Source organism: Balaenoptera ricei, chromosome 17, assembly GCF_028023285.1.
Source record: "Balaenoptera ricei isolate mBalRic1 chromosome 17, mBalRic1.hap2, whole genome shotgun sequence".
NCBI lineage: Eukaryota > Metazoa > Chordata > Mammalia > Artiodactyla > Balaenopteridae > Balaenoptera > Balaenoptera ricei.
Window position 1 is genome coordinate 1,262,905 of NC_082655.1, and position 19,603 is coordinate 1,282,507.

The 19,603-nt window shown below is 49.4% G+C and overlaps 2 protein-coding genes across 2 annotated transcripts in view; both read right to left on the reverse strand.

Moving 5' to 3' along the window:
* Nucleotides 1–14,314, reverse strand: part of LOC132351867 (zinc finger protein 260-like) — a 42,230-nt gene extending 27,916 nt beyond the window's left edge. The window contains 1 exon segment of the mRNA XM_059901949.1: nucleotides 10,222–14,314. Within this exon segment, the coding sequence (XP_059757932.1) occupies nucleotides 10,222–10,820 (599 nt within the window). The 5' untranslated portion in view covers nucleotides 10,821–14,314.
* LOC132351866 (uncharacterized) lies at nucleotides 858–10,221 on the reverse strand. Its single transcript, XM_059901948.1, has 3 exons — nucleotides 9,417–10,221; nucleotides 2,822–2,983; nucleotides 858–1,646 (listed from the first exon to the last, which is right to left on the reverse strand). Exons 1-3 carry the CDS (start codon nucleotides 9,557–9,559, stop codon nucleotides 1,343–1,345), a joined length of 609 nt encoding a protein of 202 aa, XP_059757931.1. The 5' UTR covers nucleotides 9,560–10,221; the 3' UTR covers nucleotides 858–1,342.
* Nucleotides 14,315–19,603: the final 5,289 nt, after the last annotated feature.

The following is a 19,603-nucleotide window of genomic DNA, read 5'->3' on the forward strand; positions in this document are numbered from 1 at the left end:
TTTGGAACTACACTCAGCACCAAGCTGCCAGAGCTGCGAACCGCGTCTGGGGGTGTCTGCGCTTCCTCTCGATTTGTCTTGTGCGCCGTGAGCAACATGTGTCCTAACAAGGTAACTAAGTGCCTCTTCGCTTTATGCTATTTCGGCCTTGGAAGGTGTCATAGGAACGCTCTGCTTTTGGATAGCAGGGGAACCTGTATCCAGGCTGAGAGAGGCGGTGTCTATTGAGGAACACGGTATCTTGCTGCAGCAAGGGGTCATGCCCATCCTAAGTTAGCACATTCCTTTTCTTTTCTTTTTTTTAAAATTTTACTTATTTTATTTTTGGCTGCGTTGGGTCTTCGTTGCTGCGGGCGGGCTTTCTCTAGTTGCGGCGAGCGGGGGCTACTCTTCATTGCGGTGCACGGGCTTCCCATTGCGGTGGCTTCTCTTGTTGCGGAGCACGGGCTCTAGGCCCGCAGGCTTCAGCAGTTGTGGCTCACAGGCTTCAGTAGTTGTGCCTCTCGGGCTCTAGAACACAGGCTCAGTAGTTGTGGCGCACCGGCTTAGTTGCTTCGTGGCATGTGGGATCTTCCCGGACCAGGGTTCGAACCTGTGTCCCCTGCATTGGCAGGCGGATTCCTAACCACTGCGCCACCAGGGAAGCCCAGCACATTCCTTTTCTGATTTGTGTGTTGGTCTCTTACAAGTTTGGTTAAGATGAGGCGGCCCCCAAGAGACGCATCCAGAGGCAGTGACCAGCTGGGACTCTGGCTCTGCAGGCCTGGGCCAGACCCTGAGCTGGGAGATGGTCTCTCCCTTGAGGCAGTGGCACCTCCCTGGGGAATCTTGACTGTGGGGAGAGCAGCTGAATGCAGTGAACAGGTCAGAACAGATGTTTATTGTAGGAGAAAACAAGATCCAGAGGCAGCAGGACAAGGAAGCACTGACAGATGCCCAGGGCATCTGGGAAGAAACGTGGGGACCAGCGCAACACCCGTCTGGGTTAAGAGAACACCGCGTGAAAAGCAAGCCCCGCGAAAGCGAGGCGAGAACAAAAGAGAACATCTACCCCAAATGTAGACCACACTTGCTTTCCACAGACTGAAGGATGTGAAAATAAAGTAAAAGTTCAACAAATTTGACTAGTTGGAAAGTTGCATTTCTAGGACTAAAAATAACAGTCGGAAACACTAGACTGGGGAAAGCGTCTGCCCCAGCACAGGCCCAAGGCCACCAGCTGTGCATAGGCGTTTATAGCCCATGGCCACCTCGGTCCCCCAGGGGAGCATGAGGAGACCAGCATCCCCAGTGCTGAAGCTCTCCCGGAAACAAACACGCAGTAACACCAAGAGTCAGGACACTAAAGGCAAACAGGACCAGAGTGCTGCGTGGGTGAGGCCGCAGGGACACAGGCCACGCGGGGCCGCAGGGAGCTTGCAGGTGTGTCGGGCGTACCTGACACCGGGGCCGCCCAGTGCCGGGATCGCTGTGGGCACTGGGGCCGGGGCGCCGGCAGCTCACCCCGAGGGATGGCTGTCCTCAGGCCTTGGAAACCCCCGTCCGTGGAGTCTGCAGCGTCAGCCTCGCCCTGTGGCCGGGCCTGGATCCTGCAGGGGCTCTGGTCAAGGGAGGGACCTCCGGCTCCCGGGTTCGCTGACAGGTGGCTGGAGTTTGTGCGGAAGCAGCCAGGAGACAGTGAACTCCGAGCTCGGGGCAGGGGTCCTTGAAGGCACCGGCTGCCCCTCAGAGCACAGCCCTGACCCCAGGCAGTGGATCCCGGGTCACTCCCGCCCTGTCCCCCGCCATTTCCCTCCTGGTCCCAACACTGCTTCCTTGGGCCTCGGAGACACCCGCTTTACCCCTCCATCTTTGCTCAATGAAAACCCCACCCTCACCGTGACCTCTCTCTGTGATGCTCCAGAGCAAATGCCCAAGTGCCCCAGCACCAGGGGCTTCCATTGCAAGCAGGGCGACTCGGAGCCCTGGCCTTGCCCCCAGGGCCCAGGCCAGCCCAGCGTCACTCTGCAGTGCGTCTTGGTGTCTAGCTCACCAGCAGAAGAAAGGAATGATCACATCTTGGTGCCCAAAACGGGGACAGACATGAGCGGCCATTAGAAATAAAGCCCAGGTGACATGCTGGTGCCCAGAGCCTCCCCAGGGGTGCAATGGACCTGGCGAGGGCGACCTGGGCCGAAGCCCATCAGCCCCGCCTGCTCTGTGGCCCGCACCGCCAGCTTCCCTCAGAGCACAGGATCTGGCACGAAGGACCACAGACGTCACGTCCCCGGGACATCCGCAGGTGTCCCCACGTCCGTTCAAGGTCCTCTGTGCCTTCGCTCTGATGCCAGGTCATGCCGTCCCAGCGCTCTCCGTGCTGGCCCCGGCAGCGGGGAGCCTGCGCGGTGACTCAGGTGCCCTGACGTGTTTTCTGCGGTCGCTGCTTTAACAGTTCTCCTGTGTTCAGCGGGGAGGGGACACCCTGAAGGGCATTTGTCGGGACAAGCTCCGAAGCCAAGGAGGTTCTGACTTGGCCGGCAGCTGCTTCCACCTGGAGCCTGTCCTACAGCTGAGGGAGGGGAGCTGAGCGCCTCAGAACCTCCAGACGGTTCCCTGCAGTTACTTCCCCTTTTCATCTCACTGCTTTCACAGGGCCTCTCAGCCGAAACACTTCCCTCCACCTCCACCTGACCCGATGGCAGGCACTGCCCGAGTGTCTGCTGCCCGGCCACCTGCCCTGCGGTGACAATGCCTGCCCTGTAGTGACAGCCCTCCGCGCCCCGTGTCCCCGCACGCCCCTCCTGCTGCCTAGCATGTGGACCGCAGGGGTGTCCTTTCTCACCATGGCCTTTCTCTTCCCTTCCTTCTTGATCTCTGTTCCTCCCTGGAGCGCAGGAATGTGGAAGTTTTGCTAGTTTTGAGGTTCCTTTTTATGCATATTTCATCAGGAACTTCTTGCTTTGGGGCTGATCTGCTTTCACAACCGAAAAAGGACGAGAAATACCTTTTGAATAAATAAAGAAGTGCAATTATCACCTGGTTGATAATTGGAAATTATCAACAGTTGGGAAATAGCCAACTGTGTGAATAAGGCCATGGCTCTGGGCACATGGACACGCGGACACTGGTATTTGGTGGGGATAACAGCCACGGGGGCTGGAGGAGAGCAAAGTGGGGAAGGGGGCACGGGCTGTGGCTCAACCCGTGTATCCCACCCTGGGTGGCAACAAGATTTCAAGGAAAGTGCTTCAAAACTTGGGACTTCCCTGGTGGCACAGTGGTTAAGAATCTGCTTGCCAATACAGGGGATACGGATTCAAGCCCTGGTCCGGGAAGATCCACGTGAATATTAACAGGGATGGCAGAAACTCTGTACTGCTCTTGTTTTCAAAGAGAATGCCGTTTAACATTTAACCTTAAGGTTTAATTTGCTATAGTTTTTTTTTCTTTGATTTTTATTTTATATTGGAGTATAGCTGATTTACAATATTGTGTTCATTTCAGGTGTACAGCAAAGTGATTCAGTTATACATACATATATGTGTGGGTATATATATATATTCTTTTTCAGTTTCTTTTCCCATATAGGTCATTACAGAGTACTGAGTAGAGTTCCTTGTGCTATACAGTATGTCCTTGTCAATTATCAATTTTTATGTATAGTAGTGTGTATATGTTAATTCCAACCTCCTAATTTATCCCTCCCCCCCACCTTTCCCCTTTGGTAACCGTAAGTTTGTTTCCTAAGTCTGTGAGTCTATTTTTCCTTTGTACATAAGTTCATTTGTATCATTTTTTTTAAGATTCCACAAATAAGTGATATCGTATGATACTTGTCTTTCTCTTTCTGACTTACTTCACTTAGTATGATAACCTCTAGGTCCATCCACGTTGCTGCAAATGGCATTATTTCATTCTTTTTTTATGGCTGAGTAATAGTCCATTGTATATATATACCACATCTCCTTTACCTATTCCTCTGTCAATGGACATTTAGGTTGCTTCCATGTCTTGGCTATTGTAAATAATGCTGCAATGAATACTGGGGTGCATGTATCTTTTGAAATTATGGTTGTCTCTGGATATATGCCCAAGAGTGGGATTGCTGGATCATATGGTAGCTCTATTTTTAGTTTTTTAAGGAGCCTCCATACTGTTCTCCATAGTGGCTGCACCAATTTACATTCCCACCAACAGTGTAGGAGGGTTCCCTTTTCTCCACACTGTCTCCAGCATTAATTATTTGTAGACTTTTTGATGATGGCCATTCTGACCAGTGTGAGGGGATACCTCAGTGTAGTTTTCATTTGCATTTCTCTAATAATTGGCAATGTTAAGCATTTTTCATCTGCTTTTTGGCCATCTGTATGTCTTCTTTGGATAAATGGCTATTTAGGTCTTCTGTCCATTTTTTTGATTGGGTTTTTTGATATTGAGCCACATGAGCTGTTTCTATATTTTGGAGATTAATTCCTTGTCAGTTGCATCGTTTGCAAATATTTTCTCCCATTCTGTGGGTTGTCTTTTTGTTTTGTTTATGGTTTCCTTTGCTGTGCAAAAGCTTCTAAGTTTGATTAGGTCCCATTTGTTTATTCTTGTTTTTATTTTCATTACTCTAGGTGGATTCAAAAACATCTTGCTGCAGTTTATGTCAAAGAGCGTTCTGCCTATGTTTTCCTCTAAGAGTTTTAGAGTATCCGGTCTTACATTTAGGTCTTTAATCCATTTTGAGTTTATTTTTGTACATGGTGTTAGAAAATGTTCTAATTACACTCTTTTACATGTAGCTGTCCAGTTTTCCCAGAACCACTTATTGAAGAGACTGTCTTTTCTCCATTGTATGTTCTTGCCTCCTTTGCATTGATTAATTGACCATAGGTGCGTAGGTTTATCTCTAGGCTTTCTATCCTGTTCCATAGATCTATAAGTCTGTCTTTGTGCCAGTACCATACTGTTTTGAGGACTGTAGCTCTGTAGTATAGTCTGAAGTCAGGGAGCATGATTCCTCCAGCTCTGTTTTTCTTTCTCAAGATTGTTTTAGCTATTCAGGGTCTTTTGTTTCCATACAACTTTTAAGGTTTTTCTGTTCTAGATCTGCAAAAAATGCCATTGGTAATTTGATAGGGATTGCCTTGAATTTGTAGATTGCCTTGGGGAGTATAGTCATTTTCACAACATTGATTCTTCCAATCCAAGAACATGGTATATCTTTCCATCTGTTTGTGTCATCTTTGATTTCTTTCATCAGCATCTTGTAGTTTTCGGAGTACAGGTCTTTCACCTCCTTAGGTAGGTTTATTCCTAGGTATTTTATTCTTTTTGATATGTAGGCAAGTGGGACTGTTTCCTTAATTTCTCTTTCTGATCTTTTGTTGTTATAGAAATGCAACAGATTTCTGTGTATTAATTTTTTATCGTGCAGCTTTACCGAATTCATTGATTGAGTTCTAGCAGTTTTCTGGTGGCATCTTTAGGATTTTCATGTATAGTATCATGTCATCTGCAGACAGTGACAGTTTTACTCTTTCTTTTACAATTTGGATCCCTTTTATTTCTTTTTCTTCTCTGATTGCTGTGGCTAGGACTTCCAAAACTATGTTGAATAAAAGTAGCCAGCGTGGACATCCTATCTTGTTCCTGATCTTAGAGGCAATGCTTTCAGCTGCTCACCACTGAGTATGATGTTAGCTGTGGGTTTGTCATATATGGCCTCTATTATGTTGAGGTATGTTCCCTCTGTGCCCACTTTCTGGAGAGTTTTCTTTTTTCTTTTTATCATAAATGGGTGTTAAATATTATCAAAAGCTTTTTCTGAATCTATTTAGATGACCATATGGTTTTTATTCTTCAGTTTGTTAATGTGGTGTATCACACTGATTGATTTGTGAATATTGAAAAATCCTTGCATCCCTGGGATAAATCCCACTTGATCATGGTGTATGACCCTTTTAATGTAGTGTTGGATTCGGTTTGCTAGTTATTTTGTTGAGGATTTTTGCATAATATCAGTGATATTGCCTGTAATTTTCTTTTTTAGTGATATCTTTGTCTGGTTTTGGTATCAGGGTAATGGTGGCCTCGTAGAATGAATTTGGGAGTGTTCCTTCGTCTGCAATTTATGTCATCTATGCATCTATGAATTTATGTCATCTATGAATGCAATCTGTCTGGTTAGAGGATTCTTCAGGCTATTTCCTCGAGTTGGCTTCAGTAACTCATCTTTCTTCTATAACCCACTTCATTTGAGTTCTCACATCTCTTGGTTCGACAGTTTATCCTTCTAACCTCTGATGTATCTGCCATTATCCTCCCCTTCTCACTCCTAATAGCTCCTTTGCTCCTTCCTTCTCTCTTTCTGGATCCCACTGCCAGGGAATGTCAATTTTCATAGTCCTGTCAGAGAACCAACTTTTATTAAAAATGCTCTCCATGGGGCTTCCCTGATGGCGCAGTGGTTTAGAATCTGCCTGCTAATGCAGGGGACACGGGTTCGAGCCCTGGTCTGGGAAGATCCCACATGCCACGGAGCAACTAGGCCCGTGAGCCACAACTACTGAGCCTGTGCGTCTGGAGCCTGTGCTCCGCAACAAGAGAGGCCGCGATAGTGAAGAGGCCTGCGCACCGTGATGAAGAGTGGCCCCCACTTGCCGCAACTAGAGGAAGCCCTTGCACAGAAACGAAGACCCAACACAGCCAAAAATAAATATAATAAATAAATAAATAAAAGATTACTATTAAAAAAATGCTCTCCATGGTATCCATTCCCATTAGTCGTATTAATTTCTATAATTTATTTCCTCCATTCTACTTTGGGTGTATTCTGTTGGCCTTTTTTCACTTTTAAAGTTGGATGCTTAGCTTGTTGATTTTCAGCTCTTCTGCTGGTCACATAAGGAGGCTACAAATTTCCGTTTGGCTTTAGTTGCACCAGAAGTTCTGGCAAGTTGTATTTTCATTATCATCCAGGTTTAAGTATTTTATAACTTTCATTACATTTTTTCTTCTCTCTTTTAAAAAATTTATTTTTTTTGGCTGTGTTGGGTCTTCGTTGCTGTGGGCGGGCTTTCTCTAGCTGCGGTGAGCGGGGGCTACTCTTTGTTGCAGTGCGCGGGCTTCTCATTGCGGTGGCTTCTCTTGTTGCAGAGCACAGGGGGCTTCAGTAGTTGTGGCGTGTGGGCTCAGCAGTTGTGGCTCATGGGCTCTAGAACGCAGGTTCAGCAGTTGTGGTGCACGGACTTAACTGCTCCGTGGCATGTGGGATCTTCCTGGACCAGGACTCGCACCCGTGTCCCCTGCATTGGCAGGCAGATTCTTAACCACTGCGCCACCAGGGAAGCCCATGTTTTTCTTCTTTGACTCAGGCTACTTAGAAGGTTTTCTTTTTCGGGAATTTGAGTTTCATTTGAAGAGCAATAGCGAAAAACAAACAAACAAACAAAAAAACCCCATCAAAATAGATTTATCTGAAAGATTTGGGTTCAGTGCTTGGTGGTGATGTGGTTTCATAATGGTTAACTCAGAAGAAATGGGAAATGAGCACGTCTGTCTGCACCAAAATGACAGGAGGCAAAAAAGACGGTGGACTGATTTTAGTTTGATTGTGTGATTTATTTTCTCATGTCTCTCTTGTTTTCCTGGTTGATTTCATTCTCTTGAGAGAGGGACTGACGGTTGTCTGCTTGCACAGCCACCTCTCATGCCTGTCCCCTCACTAAGGACACTAACACGTGACCAGAGCTGACAGTGGCTGAACTGGGGGTCAGCACAACACTGAGGTCACACACAGTCACTGACCAGGTTGAGCACTGTCAGTGCCTCCGAGTCACCTCTGAGGAACCATAGGCACAAGGAGGTGAAGGACGGGCCCAAGGTCCCACATCTCCAAGGCACGAGGGTCGAGTCAGTAACCCCTGGCTTGAGAGGCTGCGCTCTTTGCCACCTGCTTCCTCTCTAGAAGACACCAGAGTAGAATGCTGCTTCTATCAAATTGGCGAGATTAAAACCCATCTGCTGTCTGTGCACTGCTGGGGCACTTATGCAGCACAACCTGGGGGAAGGTGTTTGCCAGAATGATCTCCCTGTCAGCTCATTTCTGGCAACTGGTCCTGTTGGCCCTAAATGTGGAAAAGATGTTTACTGCATTGTTTATAATGACCTAAACTGGAAACAGCCTACATGCCTTTGTTAGGAGACGGCTAAGTCAACTTTTAATTTAATGGATCATTATGCAGCCACAAAAAATGCTTCCCATTGGTATTAACGTGGAAACATAATAACATAGAAAACGATAATTTTTCTATAGTACATGTGATGTGTTGTAATTTATGGTACATTTATACAATATTTTATATATAACAATATATCCATCATGGTATATTATAAACCATAATAAATAAAAACCAAACCAAACCGAAGCAGATGCAGACACCCCTGGAACGTGTCACATACCCTTCATCTGGAACCGGCCGAATCCAGCCCACTGTCTGCTTCTGTAAGTAAAGCCTTATTGGCCGTTTCTGTGCTGTGACTGCTATTGCATGTCATGGCTGAGCTGAGTTGTGGCAGAGACCTTATGGCTACAAAGCCAAGAACAGTTATTATCTGTCCCTTAACAGAAATGTTTGTCAACCTGCCAATCTGCATTGTTGTTATTGCTTCTGTGCTCAGCCTTTGAGAGCAAACTGCAGATGTCATGACCCTGTGGCCCTTAAGACCTCAGCATGCATCTTTCATGACAAGGACGTTGTCTGGGATGGCTGCAGGCCATCAAACCAGGGAGCTTTGACACTGATGTGCCCCCCCTCCCCTGTGGACAGTCTAGACCCAACGTTTGCCAAATGTCCCAGTGACCTCCTTTATAGCAACCTTTCCCCACCCAGGATCACAGGTGTGTTTTCCCTAAGCCAGACCCTGGCACCTGTTTGAACAACTTTGCCTCATCACATCTCCAGTTCCGGGGCTGTGAGAGCAGGATCACAGGTCACACCTGGGGCCTGCCTGTCGGGGGAGGAGGAGGGCCTGCCGAGCTGTGAAGCGGAGGTGCCAGCTCAGGCAGAGCTGTTATAACGTCGTAGCTTTTAGAAAGAACAAGAGTAAGAATCTTAACCTGGAGGGATGTTTCCACTGGGAGCACTCTCTCCTGTCTCCTGATGGAGGAGCCCCCAAGACCAAGGCCATTATTAGTTTTCTGGGTCCAAAGAGCTGAAAATGTAGGTATCAACATTTTCCTGATAAAAAGCCCTATTACTTCCTGGATGACAGTCACCTCGCCCCTCTTATACTGTGCTGAAATTCTGGGACAAACCACACCCCCGCCCAGGAGAACGTGGAGGCCCATCCAGACCACTCTTGGAGGGAAGCCAAGGGCAGGCACAGCATGTGGATGTGAAGGGGGTAGGATGGAACCTGGGGGCCAAGCACAGAGAAGTGGAACTAACCTGAACGGAGAGCTGGCCCTGGGGGGCAGGCCCACCGTCTCGTGTCTGAAAGGCCGCACGGCAGGCAAAGGCTGCATCCAAGCTGCCGTCGACATCCCGGGGCCCCACATGGCCAGGGCAGGAAGCTCCCACAGTGGCAGCATTTAGTGTCCTGAGTGGTCCACCTGTTAAGTCAGGCTGCTCAGCTGGGATGATGGCTGATGCGGGAGGACACACAGAGAGCCCAGTTCCTGGGAGCAGGGGCCAAGTTCAAGGAATGGTTCTCCAGAGAGGAGGGAAGGCAGAGGACAAAGCACAGCACCGCCGCCACAGCCAGCCAAGGGGACAGTGGGGTCCCCAGTGCTCACTGCGGAAGCACTGCCATCCAGCTCCGGGCCACAGGCCTCCTGCCAGGCTGCACGGAGGTGGACTTGGGACCCAGTGGGCCAAGGGTCTGCAGCTCAGTCTTCAAAGGAGCCGGTGGGAGGGCCGAAGCCAGCATGGGAGTCACAGGCGGAGGCGGCAGTGGGAGGTGCTGGCCGTGCTCGGGTCTGAAGCCTGTTCCCTGGACAGCAGTTTGTACACTCGCCTCCCTGGTGCCACAGCTGCGAGGAGCTGCCTTGTTATCATGATGTCTTGCCCCGGAGATTCTCTAGACCAGAAAGGTCTCCAGCCACACTGGTGTTTGCTGACCTGGCTGGGGCGGTTTTGCTGGTGACGGCAGGACCCCCAGCCCGATCAGGTGCCAGGGGAGGAGGACCCCCAGGCAGGCCTGCCAGGACAGTTCTCGCGGGCACAAAGCTCCGAGTCTGGATGGCTTCCCCACGCTCAGTGCTTCTTCCGTGGGTGACGTTTCCGATGGCGAATAAGACATGAGCTGTAGGCAAAGGTTTTCCCACATTCCTTACATTCGTACGGCTTCTCTCCAGTGTGGGTTTTCTGATGTTTTAGGAGATTCGAACCGCAGTTAAAGGCTTTGCCGCACTCACTGCATTTAAAGGGCTTTTCTCCGGTGTGAATCCTCCGGTGCTTGGTCACGTCGGAGCTGTGCCTGAATGTCTTCCCGCACTGGGCACACTGGAACGGCTTCTCTCCAGTGTGGACTCTCTGGTGGCGAACGTGATCCATCTTGTGCTTAAAGACGCGCCCACATTCGCTGCATTCGTAGGGCTTCTTCCTCTGGAAGGGAGTGAACACAGGAACCCCCTCAAAGTCATCTTTAAACGAAGCATTGAAGGCCTCAAACATGTGTTCCTCGTCCTCACGACTCAGGCTGGGTTCCTTACTGTGCTTTTTGGCCAAAGTGGATCTCTGGTTTGGCTTCTTTTTCCTAGACGCTTTATCTTCCTTGGGAGAGTCCTTCTGCACACGTACTTCTTCCTCTGGCGTCTGTGCCTTCATTTTTTTGCCTGTGGGCTTTTCCATCCTTCTTGTCCCCAGGAGAGAGGAAGGACCACTGGAAGCCGGCAAGGGCCAAGGAGAACGACCAGCAGCAAAGTTCTCCAGCCTTACCAATTTCCTTGTAACTCCACTTCTTCAGAAAGGTCTTGCTTTAGACACAACACTGTATTTTTCCAAGCTGGTAACTGCAGTTCTGGAACAGAAACTCTGCAACAAAGAGAAGAGCACCAACAACCCTTCTGAGGCTGGAGAGAAACAAGACCATGAACATTAGATTAAACGAGTGTTTGGGAGGAACACAGCCGTGAGGTCTTTGAGCGCTGAGTTATGAAGGGACAGATGGGCAGGGAAGGGGTGGGGGAGGCATGGGAACACGACCCCCTTCCCTTTCCTGCTCACGTATCCCACCTGGACATCTAACGAGTCTCAGGCTGGACATGACCAAACAGAGCACTTATTTCCCAGAAACCCACCCCCGCCAACCTCACTGTTCCCAGTTTTCCTCATCTCAGTAGATGGCATCATCGTTTACTCAGTTGCTAACCAAGGAATTCTTTTTTTTAAAAAAATTAATTAATTTATTTATTTTTGGCTGCGTTGGGTCTTCGTTGCTGCGTGCAGGCTTTCTCTAGTTGTGGCGAACGGGGCTACTCTTCGTTGTGGTGCATGGGCTTCTCACTGAAGTGGCTTCTCTTGTTGCAGAGCATGGGCTCTAAGTGCACGGGCTTCAGTAGTTGTGGAATGCAGGCTCAGTAGTTGTGGCGCATGGGCTTCGTTGCTCTGCGGCACATGGGATCTTCCCGGACCAGGGCTCGAACCCGCGTCCCCTGCATTGGCAGGCAGATTCTTAATCACTGCGCCACCAGGGAAGTCCCAACCAAGGAATTCTTATTCCTCTGCCAGGGGCCGGTGTCTCCACACCTGCGTCCAGTAGGACTCATGTGTACCATGGACCAACGACTGCCGCATGGTCCCCAAATTGGAGTTTTCCCCGCCCTTTACTTCCTCCTTCTCCACTTCTTGTATTTGGGACCAGACAACGTGCTTTTGGAGTTACAGGATGTGGGAGCCACATGTGACCCTCATGGAAGGTACCTCCCATCACCTGGAGCCTGTATTCTGAGCTGGATGAAACTTGCTCCCACCCTCACGCTGGCCCTCCCTTGGGTCCATCCTCCACAGAGCAGCCAGTGAACCCCCATCACATCTCTGCCCAAATCCCCACTGGCTCCCCTCACACTGCTGCCCCTGTGCTTCCCCACTCCCCCAGCCATCCTTAGGTTTGCCACACATTCCTTCCTGCCTCAGCGCCTGGCTGCTCCTAGAAACAGGTCCTGAGAGGAGGTGTTGGTGGTGCTGGCCCCTCACTCATTCAGAGCTCTGCTCTGAGGGCCCTTCTCAAGCAGTCCTCCCTGACCCCACTCCCTGGTTCCCTTACCCGGCTCCCATTCTCCTTGTGGCACTTAACTGGAGCCAACTCATCCACTGAAGGCCAAAACCCCAGGGAACCATCAACTACGATCTTGCTTGCATTGTCTAAAAAATCTGACATTCTCTGTCTCTAATCCCATCTAAAAGAATCCCAATTTCACCACGAATTCAAACAGGAATCAGTCGGTCCCAGTGATAGGTCAGGTCCAGGTGCTTGTAGAAGCATCACCAGCATGGCTCATGTTTCATTGGTTAAGAACCTTCATCTATTTCTTTTTCGTATTATTTCTGAGCTTCGTTGACCTGCCTCTTTCCTCAGTGCTAACTAGTGCAATTCCAGGATAAAGCCTTGACAAACTTCAGGCTCTTTAACCGCTAGCAAAAGAAATCCTCCTCAAGATTAGGAGAAAGCACTTTCCAAAGAAAGCAGATCGTGTTCTGAGTCCTCAAATCATCCCTGAGAAGACCTCCCACGGCCTGTGCTGGTTACCCGATATACTGGGAGGTCCATATCCTGACAGGCTTGTCTCACCCTAAAATGTGGTGCTCTGGGTGATAATGTTCCAAGTGACATACGTTTTGAGGTACAAATGCTTTGAATTCCCTTTAAGTTAAAGAGGGTACTTGGGCTTTCATCCACTCTCCCATGCATAGAGGCAACGCATAAAATGACTGGACAGGTTTCCCAACTTGACAAGAGTTTGAGAGTCTGGTTTCTTCTAAATGCAAATGTTTAGATACACCTGACTTGGTTTCAGGTAAACGTCCTTCTCTGAAGGCTCTGTTGGAGGGAGCTTCTGGGAGGAGGCTGCTCTCAGCATCAGGTGAGGGCCAGAACTGAGGGTGATGGAAGGCCACCTAGGCTGAGCGAAGCATGCACAAATACGGGAGCATCTCTGCTGGGGAGGTAGGCGGAACCAGGGCAGAGGCTCACGGCCCCAGTCAGCCAGGCTGGAGTTTGAGCTCAGGTGTAGTGTTAGTAGGAAACAGATGAAAACCAAGAACCAACAGGAAAGTGCCATCAACCCTCTAGCCCATGGCTCTCCAGGGAAGGTGTAAACTCAGCTTGGCTCTGTGCTGACCCACTTGATGGAGAGGGGTGGTCCTCGAACCCACTGAGCCTGATAGCTGCCGGCTGTGCTCCAAGAACTGTTCCCCCATCAGGACTCCTGTCACTCCACGTGTGGCTTGTCACTGATGTGGCAGTCTCCCAATGAGGCGAGGGCTCTTCAGGGCAAGGATCGTGTCTTTTTCATCCTTGAATCCCTAGTTACTTGGCTGTAGCCTGCACATACTGCTGCTCAGGAAACATTCTAGATAATCGTCTTGTCTGCCTAACTCAAGCTGGCAGGTGCTTAATGGCAGAGACTGGACGTACTCACTTCTCTAAGTCCCGTGCACACCAAGGAATAAAATATTTAATTATTAAAAGCGGCGTAGACCTGAGGTCATTGTCTTGGTCTTTTCATATCACAGGCCTGTAGGCCTGGTGACTGCTACAGCCACGCAGAAGACTCAATCCACCTTGCCAGAGCAGACGAGAACCCTGGCATAAAGGCCGGGGTGCTGGTACCTGCTGTGCGACTTCAGTGTAGCTCCTTCACTCTCTGTGCCAGGCCTCTTGTAACATGAAGCTTTGGGTATCCCCCTGCAGCAGGACACTCCGTGGTAACCTCACTTGTCCTCAGAAGCCGGGGTCTCAGGGAGAGACTGGATTACTAGTGGTGGGAGATCCAAGGGCAAATATGCACCCAAGCAGTCTGTGGGCCCCGGGCCCGCAGCGGTGTCGAAGCCGAGGAGAGGGCGCCTGACAGAGTCTCGCCAGCCTTGGGCCCGGGGACTCCACCTCGATCCGCACGGAGCTGGTCTTCGAGCCTCGCCCTCCTCCCCGCGGCGCCCAGGAGCCGAGAGAGGAGTGCCGTTGCTCTGGGCGGGGGGCCCACGCGACGCCAGAGGGACCCAGTGAATTCCTGCATGGAGGTTGGGGCGGGCGCGCCCGTCGCAGCGTTCCCGGGCCGGGAGGGACGCCTCGTCGCCGAGCCCCGCCGCAGCCCAGCTACCCAGTGCCGGGAAGCTGCACAGTCGAGCAACCCCGCCCATGCGCCGGCCGGAAGGGCCCGCCTCTGGGCCCGCCCCTTCCTGCGTCGCTCTAGGAGGCGAGGGCTCGGGCCTCTCTGTGGTGCTCCCGGGAGGGCTCCGCCCCTCAGCTGGTTTCCCATTTCAGGCGATCCCCGCTGGCCTGCCCGCCCGCTAGCCTTCGGTGCCCGCAGGAAGAGCCCGCTCCCAGCCGGCCGTTTCCGGTGCCGCTCTAGGTGGCGAGGCCCCAGCATCTCGGTGGTGCGCCACGGAGGACTCCGCCCCCGAGCCACCTCCTCCCGCTCTGCTGGGGTCCCACACGCCCCCTCACGCAGCCACCGCCCCGTATTAGCTGCACCTCAGTCACCTCTGCACCCGCTCCCTTACTCTTGTGCCCCCTTACTCCTGTGCTCCATCACTCACTTCAGCCCCCCTCGCTCTCCCCGCACCCCCTTCCTTCTTCTTGTGGCTCCCCCCACTCCCCCCAGCCCCCTCCCTCACTCGTGCCCTCCCCGCCAGACACCTGTTTGAGTTCCTTAGAGGCAGCAGGCACGCTATGGCCTGCGTTCAGTTGCACTGGCCACTCCCTCTGCCTGGGACTCTTGTCCCCAGCTGTCTGGTTGGCTCACTCCCATTTCCGCCTGCCGAGAGCTCACCTCCTAGAGGGAACCCCTGACCACTGACTACCGTGTGTGTATTAGTTTCCTGGTTATCACCAGGTTAGCAGCTTAAAACAATACGTGTTTGTTATAACACAGTTCCTGTGGGACAGCAGTCCAGCGAGTCTTAGGTGGTCCTCTGCTCAGTCTGTCAAGGCTGCGGTCATGGTGTCCGTGGGCTGTGTTCTCAGCTGGAGGCGAGACTGTGGAAGGATCTGCTTCCACACTCATGTGGTTGTTAGCAGCCTTCCTTTCCTGGTGGCTGTGTGACTGAGGGCCAGCTTTTTCTGGGCTGTTGGGAGGCTGACCTTAGGTCTTAGAGGCTGCCCACAGTTCCCTGCCATGTGGCCCTCTTCATGCTCCTTCAGGGTCAGTGGAGAGCCTCTGGCCCCGGTCTACTGGGGTGGAGTCTCATATGACCTAACGGTAGGAGCAGCCTTCTGTCACCCCTGCTGTAGTCCGCTGGCTAGGAGCACGTCCTGGGTGCTGCCTGCACTGTTGGGGGTCACATTCTGTAATACCACAGCATTCTGCCTCTTTCTCCACCTTCTGGCCCTCACCCTTCCCTGCATTTTTTTCATAGCAGATTCCACTTTCTAACATACTGTGTAATTTCCTTATGATTGTGTTTATTATGTTCATCTTCCCTTCCCACGCCAGAAAATCAAGTCTTTGGGGGCGCACGGTTTTGCTTTTTCTGGTGGGGTCTCATTATGTGCAGTGCAACGAATGGGCACTTGACCCTGATGTCACCTAGATACAGCCTTCTCCCACGTATCTCTGTTCCTAGCCCCTGCTGTCCAGCTCTCTCCTGGACTTCACCCTTGCAGGAGCTTTAGGTACCTCGATTTCAAAATATTCAAGACCAAACTCAACTCTGCTTCCTTCTTTGTTGCTACTGTCAACTTCAGTAATATAATAATAGCCAGGTATTTTACCAGCAAAAGCAAGTTTATTTGGGAATAGCCAGAGGAATTGCAATTCAGGAAATGCAAGCTATGGTGGACCATAGGCAAATCTAGAAGGAAGGAAAAGGGGGGAGTTGGGAGGAGCTGATCCCACAGCACAAAGGATGGGATGCTGGTCCCACACACGCCGGGCGTGAGAGCTCCCCCTACAGGCTTGAGAAGTCCCCTTACCTTGGCCCTCCAGCGACCTGCTGGCCACCCTCTTGCCACCACTTGCCCTTCCATGAGACCCTAGCAAGTAGTGTACGTTTCTGCAAGGCCCGGGCTTCAGGCCCTGAGCTCCCCTGCACCTGGCATACCCTCCCGCCTTCCTGCACCTGACTGACCTGTCCTCCAAGACTCTGCTCAGTTCAGCCCTCAGTGTGTGCTTCTGTCTTACTTTTGTAACTTTATGTGGAGTTGTTCTGCTTGTGCGTCTGTCTCTACACATTACATACCACCTATGACTTGGATCAGCACCTACCTTATTCACCTTTGTATCCCCAGGACCCCAAACACGGCCCAGCCCAGAGCTGGTGCAGAATCAATATTATTGAGTGACTGATGGCTGGACAGAGAGAATGCGACTGAGAAGAAGCAGCACAGCAGAAAGAAAGGCGTTCTCCTGTCTCTGAGGAGAGACACAAAGCTTGGCCTCCTGGTGGCCCTGGTGGCTCCCTCCAGCCCCCCTTTGGTGGCCGAGTTGGTCCACCAGGAGCTCCAGGTGATGCCAACAGCATTGGTGTGTAAGGTCTGGTCAGAGGCCATTTCCCCAGCCAGGAAGCCCTGCTGTCACCCAGACGGTCCCCCCCCCTCACCACCAGCTGCCCTATAAATATGTACAGCAACATTGGGGGATGAGGGAGGAAGGGAGTCCTCTTTCCATGGGGGCAGCCTCTGTGAGGAGGAGAGCTGGGGGACTTGGAGGCTTTTCTGGAGCATCCTTTGCTCCAGGCCCCTGCCAAATGCTCAGAATGCTCACCTTCCAGAATATCGGCTTCCTTCTCGGTGGGGCGCTGTAGCCCGGGCACCTGCATACAAGGCGCATGTGTTCTGATGTGGGGGTCATGGGTGGGGGGCCAACAGGGAGAAGAGAATTCTAGGACACGAAATGGCACATGGGAGGCAAGCTTGGCTCAGCAGGAAAGAGCTGTGCTCACCTAGATTGAATGTTATCCTAACTTGTACTGTCGCCGATACACAATCAGGGAAATTTCCCAGCTCCTTCTCTCCCACCTCCTCACATTTTAGAAGTTACGTTATTTCTACTTGGTCAGAAAATACATATAAAGTATGTTCTTCCACTCACTTTTTTTTTTGGCCACGCCACGCGGCTTGCGGGATCTTAGTTCCCCAATCGGGGATTGAACCCGGGCCACAGCAGTGGAAGCGTGGAGTCTTAACCACTGGATGGCCAGGGAAGTCCCACCACTCACTTTTTTTTGATGTTAGACCCAAGGTCAGGGCATTAAATGATCACACCATCCATCTTTTTTTGCTGAAGTTCCTGTCATCTCTTGGTTGGATGAAGCTTCTGGTACATCCCTCATGTTGGGCTCAAAGGTACAGGATCCCTGAGCTCCTGTAAGATCACAGTGTGAGTGGATACACAACCCTTGGTTCACAGTTTCCTTTCTTGTTTTTTTTTGAAACTTCTGCTCCACTGTCGCTTTGCTTACTGTTGTGGATTTTGAGAAATTTGATGCTGGTCTAATTCTTCTGCTCCTGGAAAGTATTTGACCTTTTTGCCTGGGAACCTTGACTTTTTCTTTATCGTCAAAATCTCACAGTTTTTGTAGGCAGTCTCAGACTTGGTCATCGTGGCTTACGTTTTCCTGGTACCTAGTGATCCCTTTCAAGATGTAGATTTAGGTCTTCTTTTATTTCCAGAAACTTTTCTTGGATTATAGTTTTAAGTCTTAGTTCTTTTCCATTGTTTTATTTTCTTCAGGAATTCCAGTTTTCCATACATTATCTCTTCTTTGCCTGTCTTCCATTTTGATCACTTTCTCTCTAACACTTCTTACTTCTTCATTTTTAAATTCTCTTTGTTATTTTCCTGCTTTCCTTATTAATTTCATTCAAATCTGTTCTTCCTTGTGCATCTTGTCTTTCAGTCTTCATTTCTGATTGGTTATTGATTTTTCTTCTATGTTTTCCTGAGTTCCCTTATTTCTTCCTGCTTTTTGTTCATTTCTGTTCTGATTCAAGTTTTTTTCCCCCTTTGTTTCCATATCTCCGAATACTTGCAGATATTTGATTCAGTTTGGAGTTACAGTTTCCTTCTATTTTGCTATTGGTTATTTTGGGAATTTTCATGAGCTGAATGATTTGATCCCCATTTTCTCTCCCTTTGCGTAGTGGTTTTAGAGAGATGGTGAGCTCACCCCTGCATTTCTGTGTACAGAGGTATGGGTTGTTTTACAAGATTCCTAGCCCAAGAGGGACCTCTTGTGTCAATGTAAAAAAAAGCATAGTTTCGTTACCTGATGGCTTTTGTTTGTGGAAGAGGGGTGTCAGTGGGGAAAGGATGTGTGATGTTTGATTTTTGAAAACTTTCTTTTGTCTCACAGGATCTTAAATTCCCCTTCTTGTTTTACAGGTAACTCAAAGTTCGGATGTTTTCTGTCTTATAGTTACGCCTAGGGCATGAGTTTTCTGTCGTTTTATTTGTTCTTTATTGATATTTTGAAGGAAATGTTAGAAGATTCAGATTTATGCTGCTGCTATTACTTCAACTATGCAGAATTTCCTCAATACATATTTTTGAATGAACAATAATAGCTGATGTTTACTAAGAGTTTATTGAATGTTCTAAGCATTTTACTTGTGTTATCTCATCTAATCCTCACAGCAACCCAATGATTTAGGTACTATAACATCTCCATGACATGGCTGAATAAATTGGGGAACAGAGAAGTCAGAAAATTTTCCAGAGATCGTAGAGCTAGTGCGTGCAGAGCCAAGCTTCTGACTCCAGAGCTTGTATTCTTAATCATCATACCACACACACACACACACACACACCCACACACACACACATGCATAATGACTGTCCTCAAGATATTGTTAAGTAAAAAGAAAGCAAGTTTTATTATAAAAGCAAACAATGGCTAAAACAAAACCTATATTCATGTATTTGTTTCTATATGTCCATATGAGAATGGAGAAATGTATGGAGGCACACACACCAGTCTAGGGGCCAGCAAACTTTTTCTGTGAAGGGCCATCTAGTAAATATTTTAGGCTTTTCAGGCCAGATGGCTTCTGTTGTAGCTATTCAGTTTTGCCCTGGAAGTGTGAAATTAGCCATAGACAAAATGTAAACAAATAAGGTGGCTGTGTTTCAGTGCATCTTTATTTACAAAAACAGGTAGCTGGCCAGATTTGGCCTGCAGGATGTAGTTTGCTGCTCTGTTAACTTTGGCTACCAGATGGGGTATATGGAGATGAGGCAAAATGAGAGGGAAGGTGAATGGAGAAATAAAGTTGTGCCGAAGTGGAAAAAAGACACACTATAATATTAAAATAGAGATGCAGAATTAACTGTGACGATTCAAAACTTAAGTAAGCATATGGATGCATGAAAACGTAATTTGATTATGCAATGGGGTTGTGGACATATTTGGTCTTAGATTCCTGTTGTTATTTTAATACTGCTGTGAAATTTAATGAACAGAAACATCATTTTAAA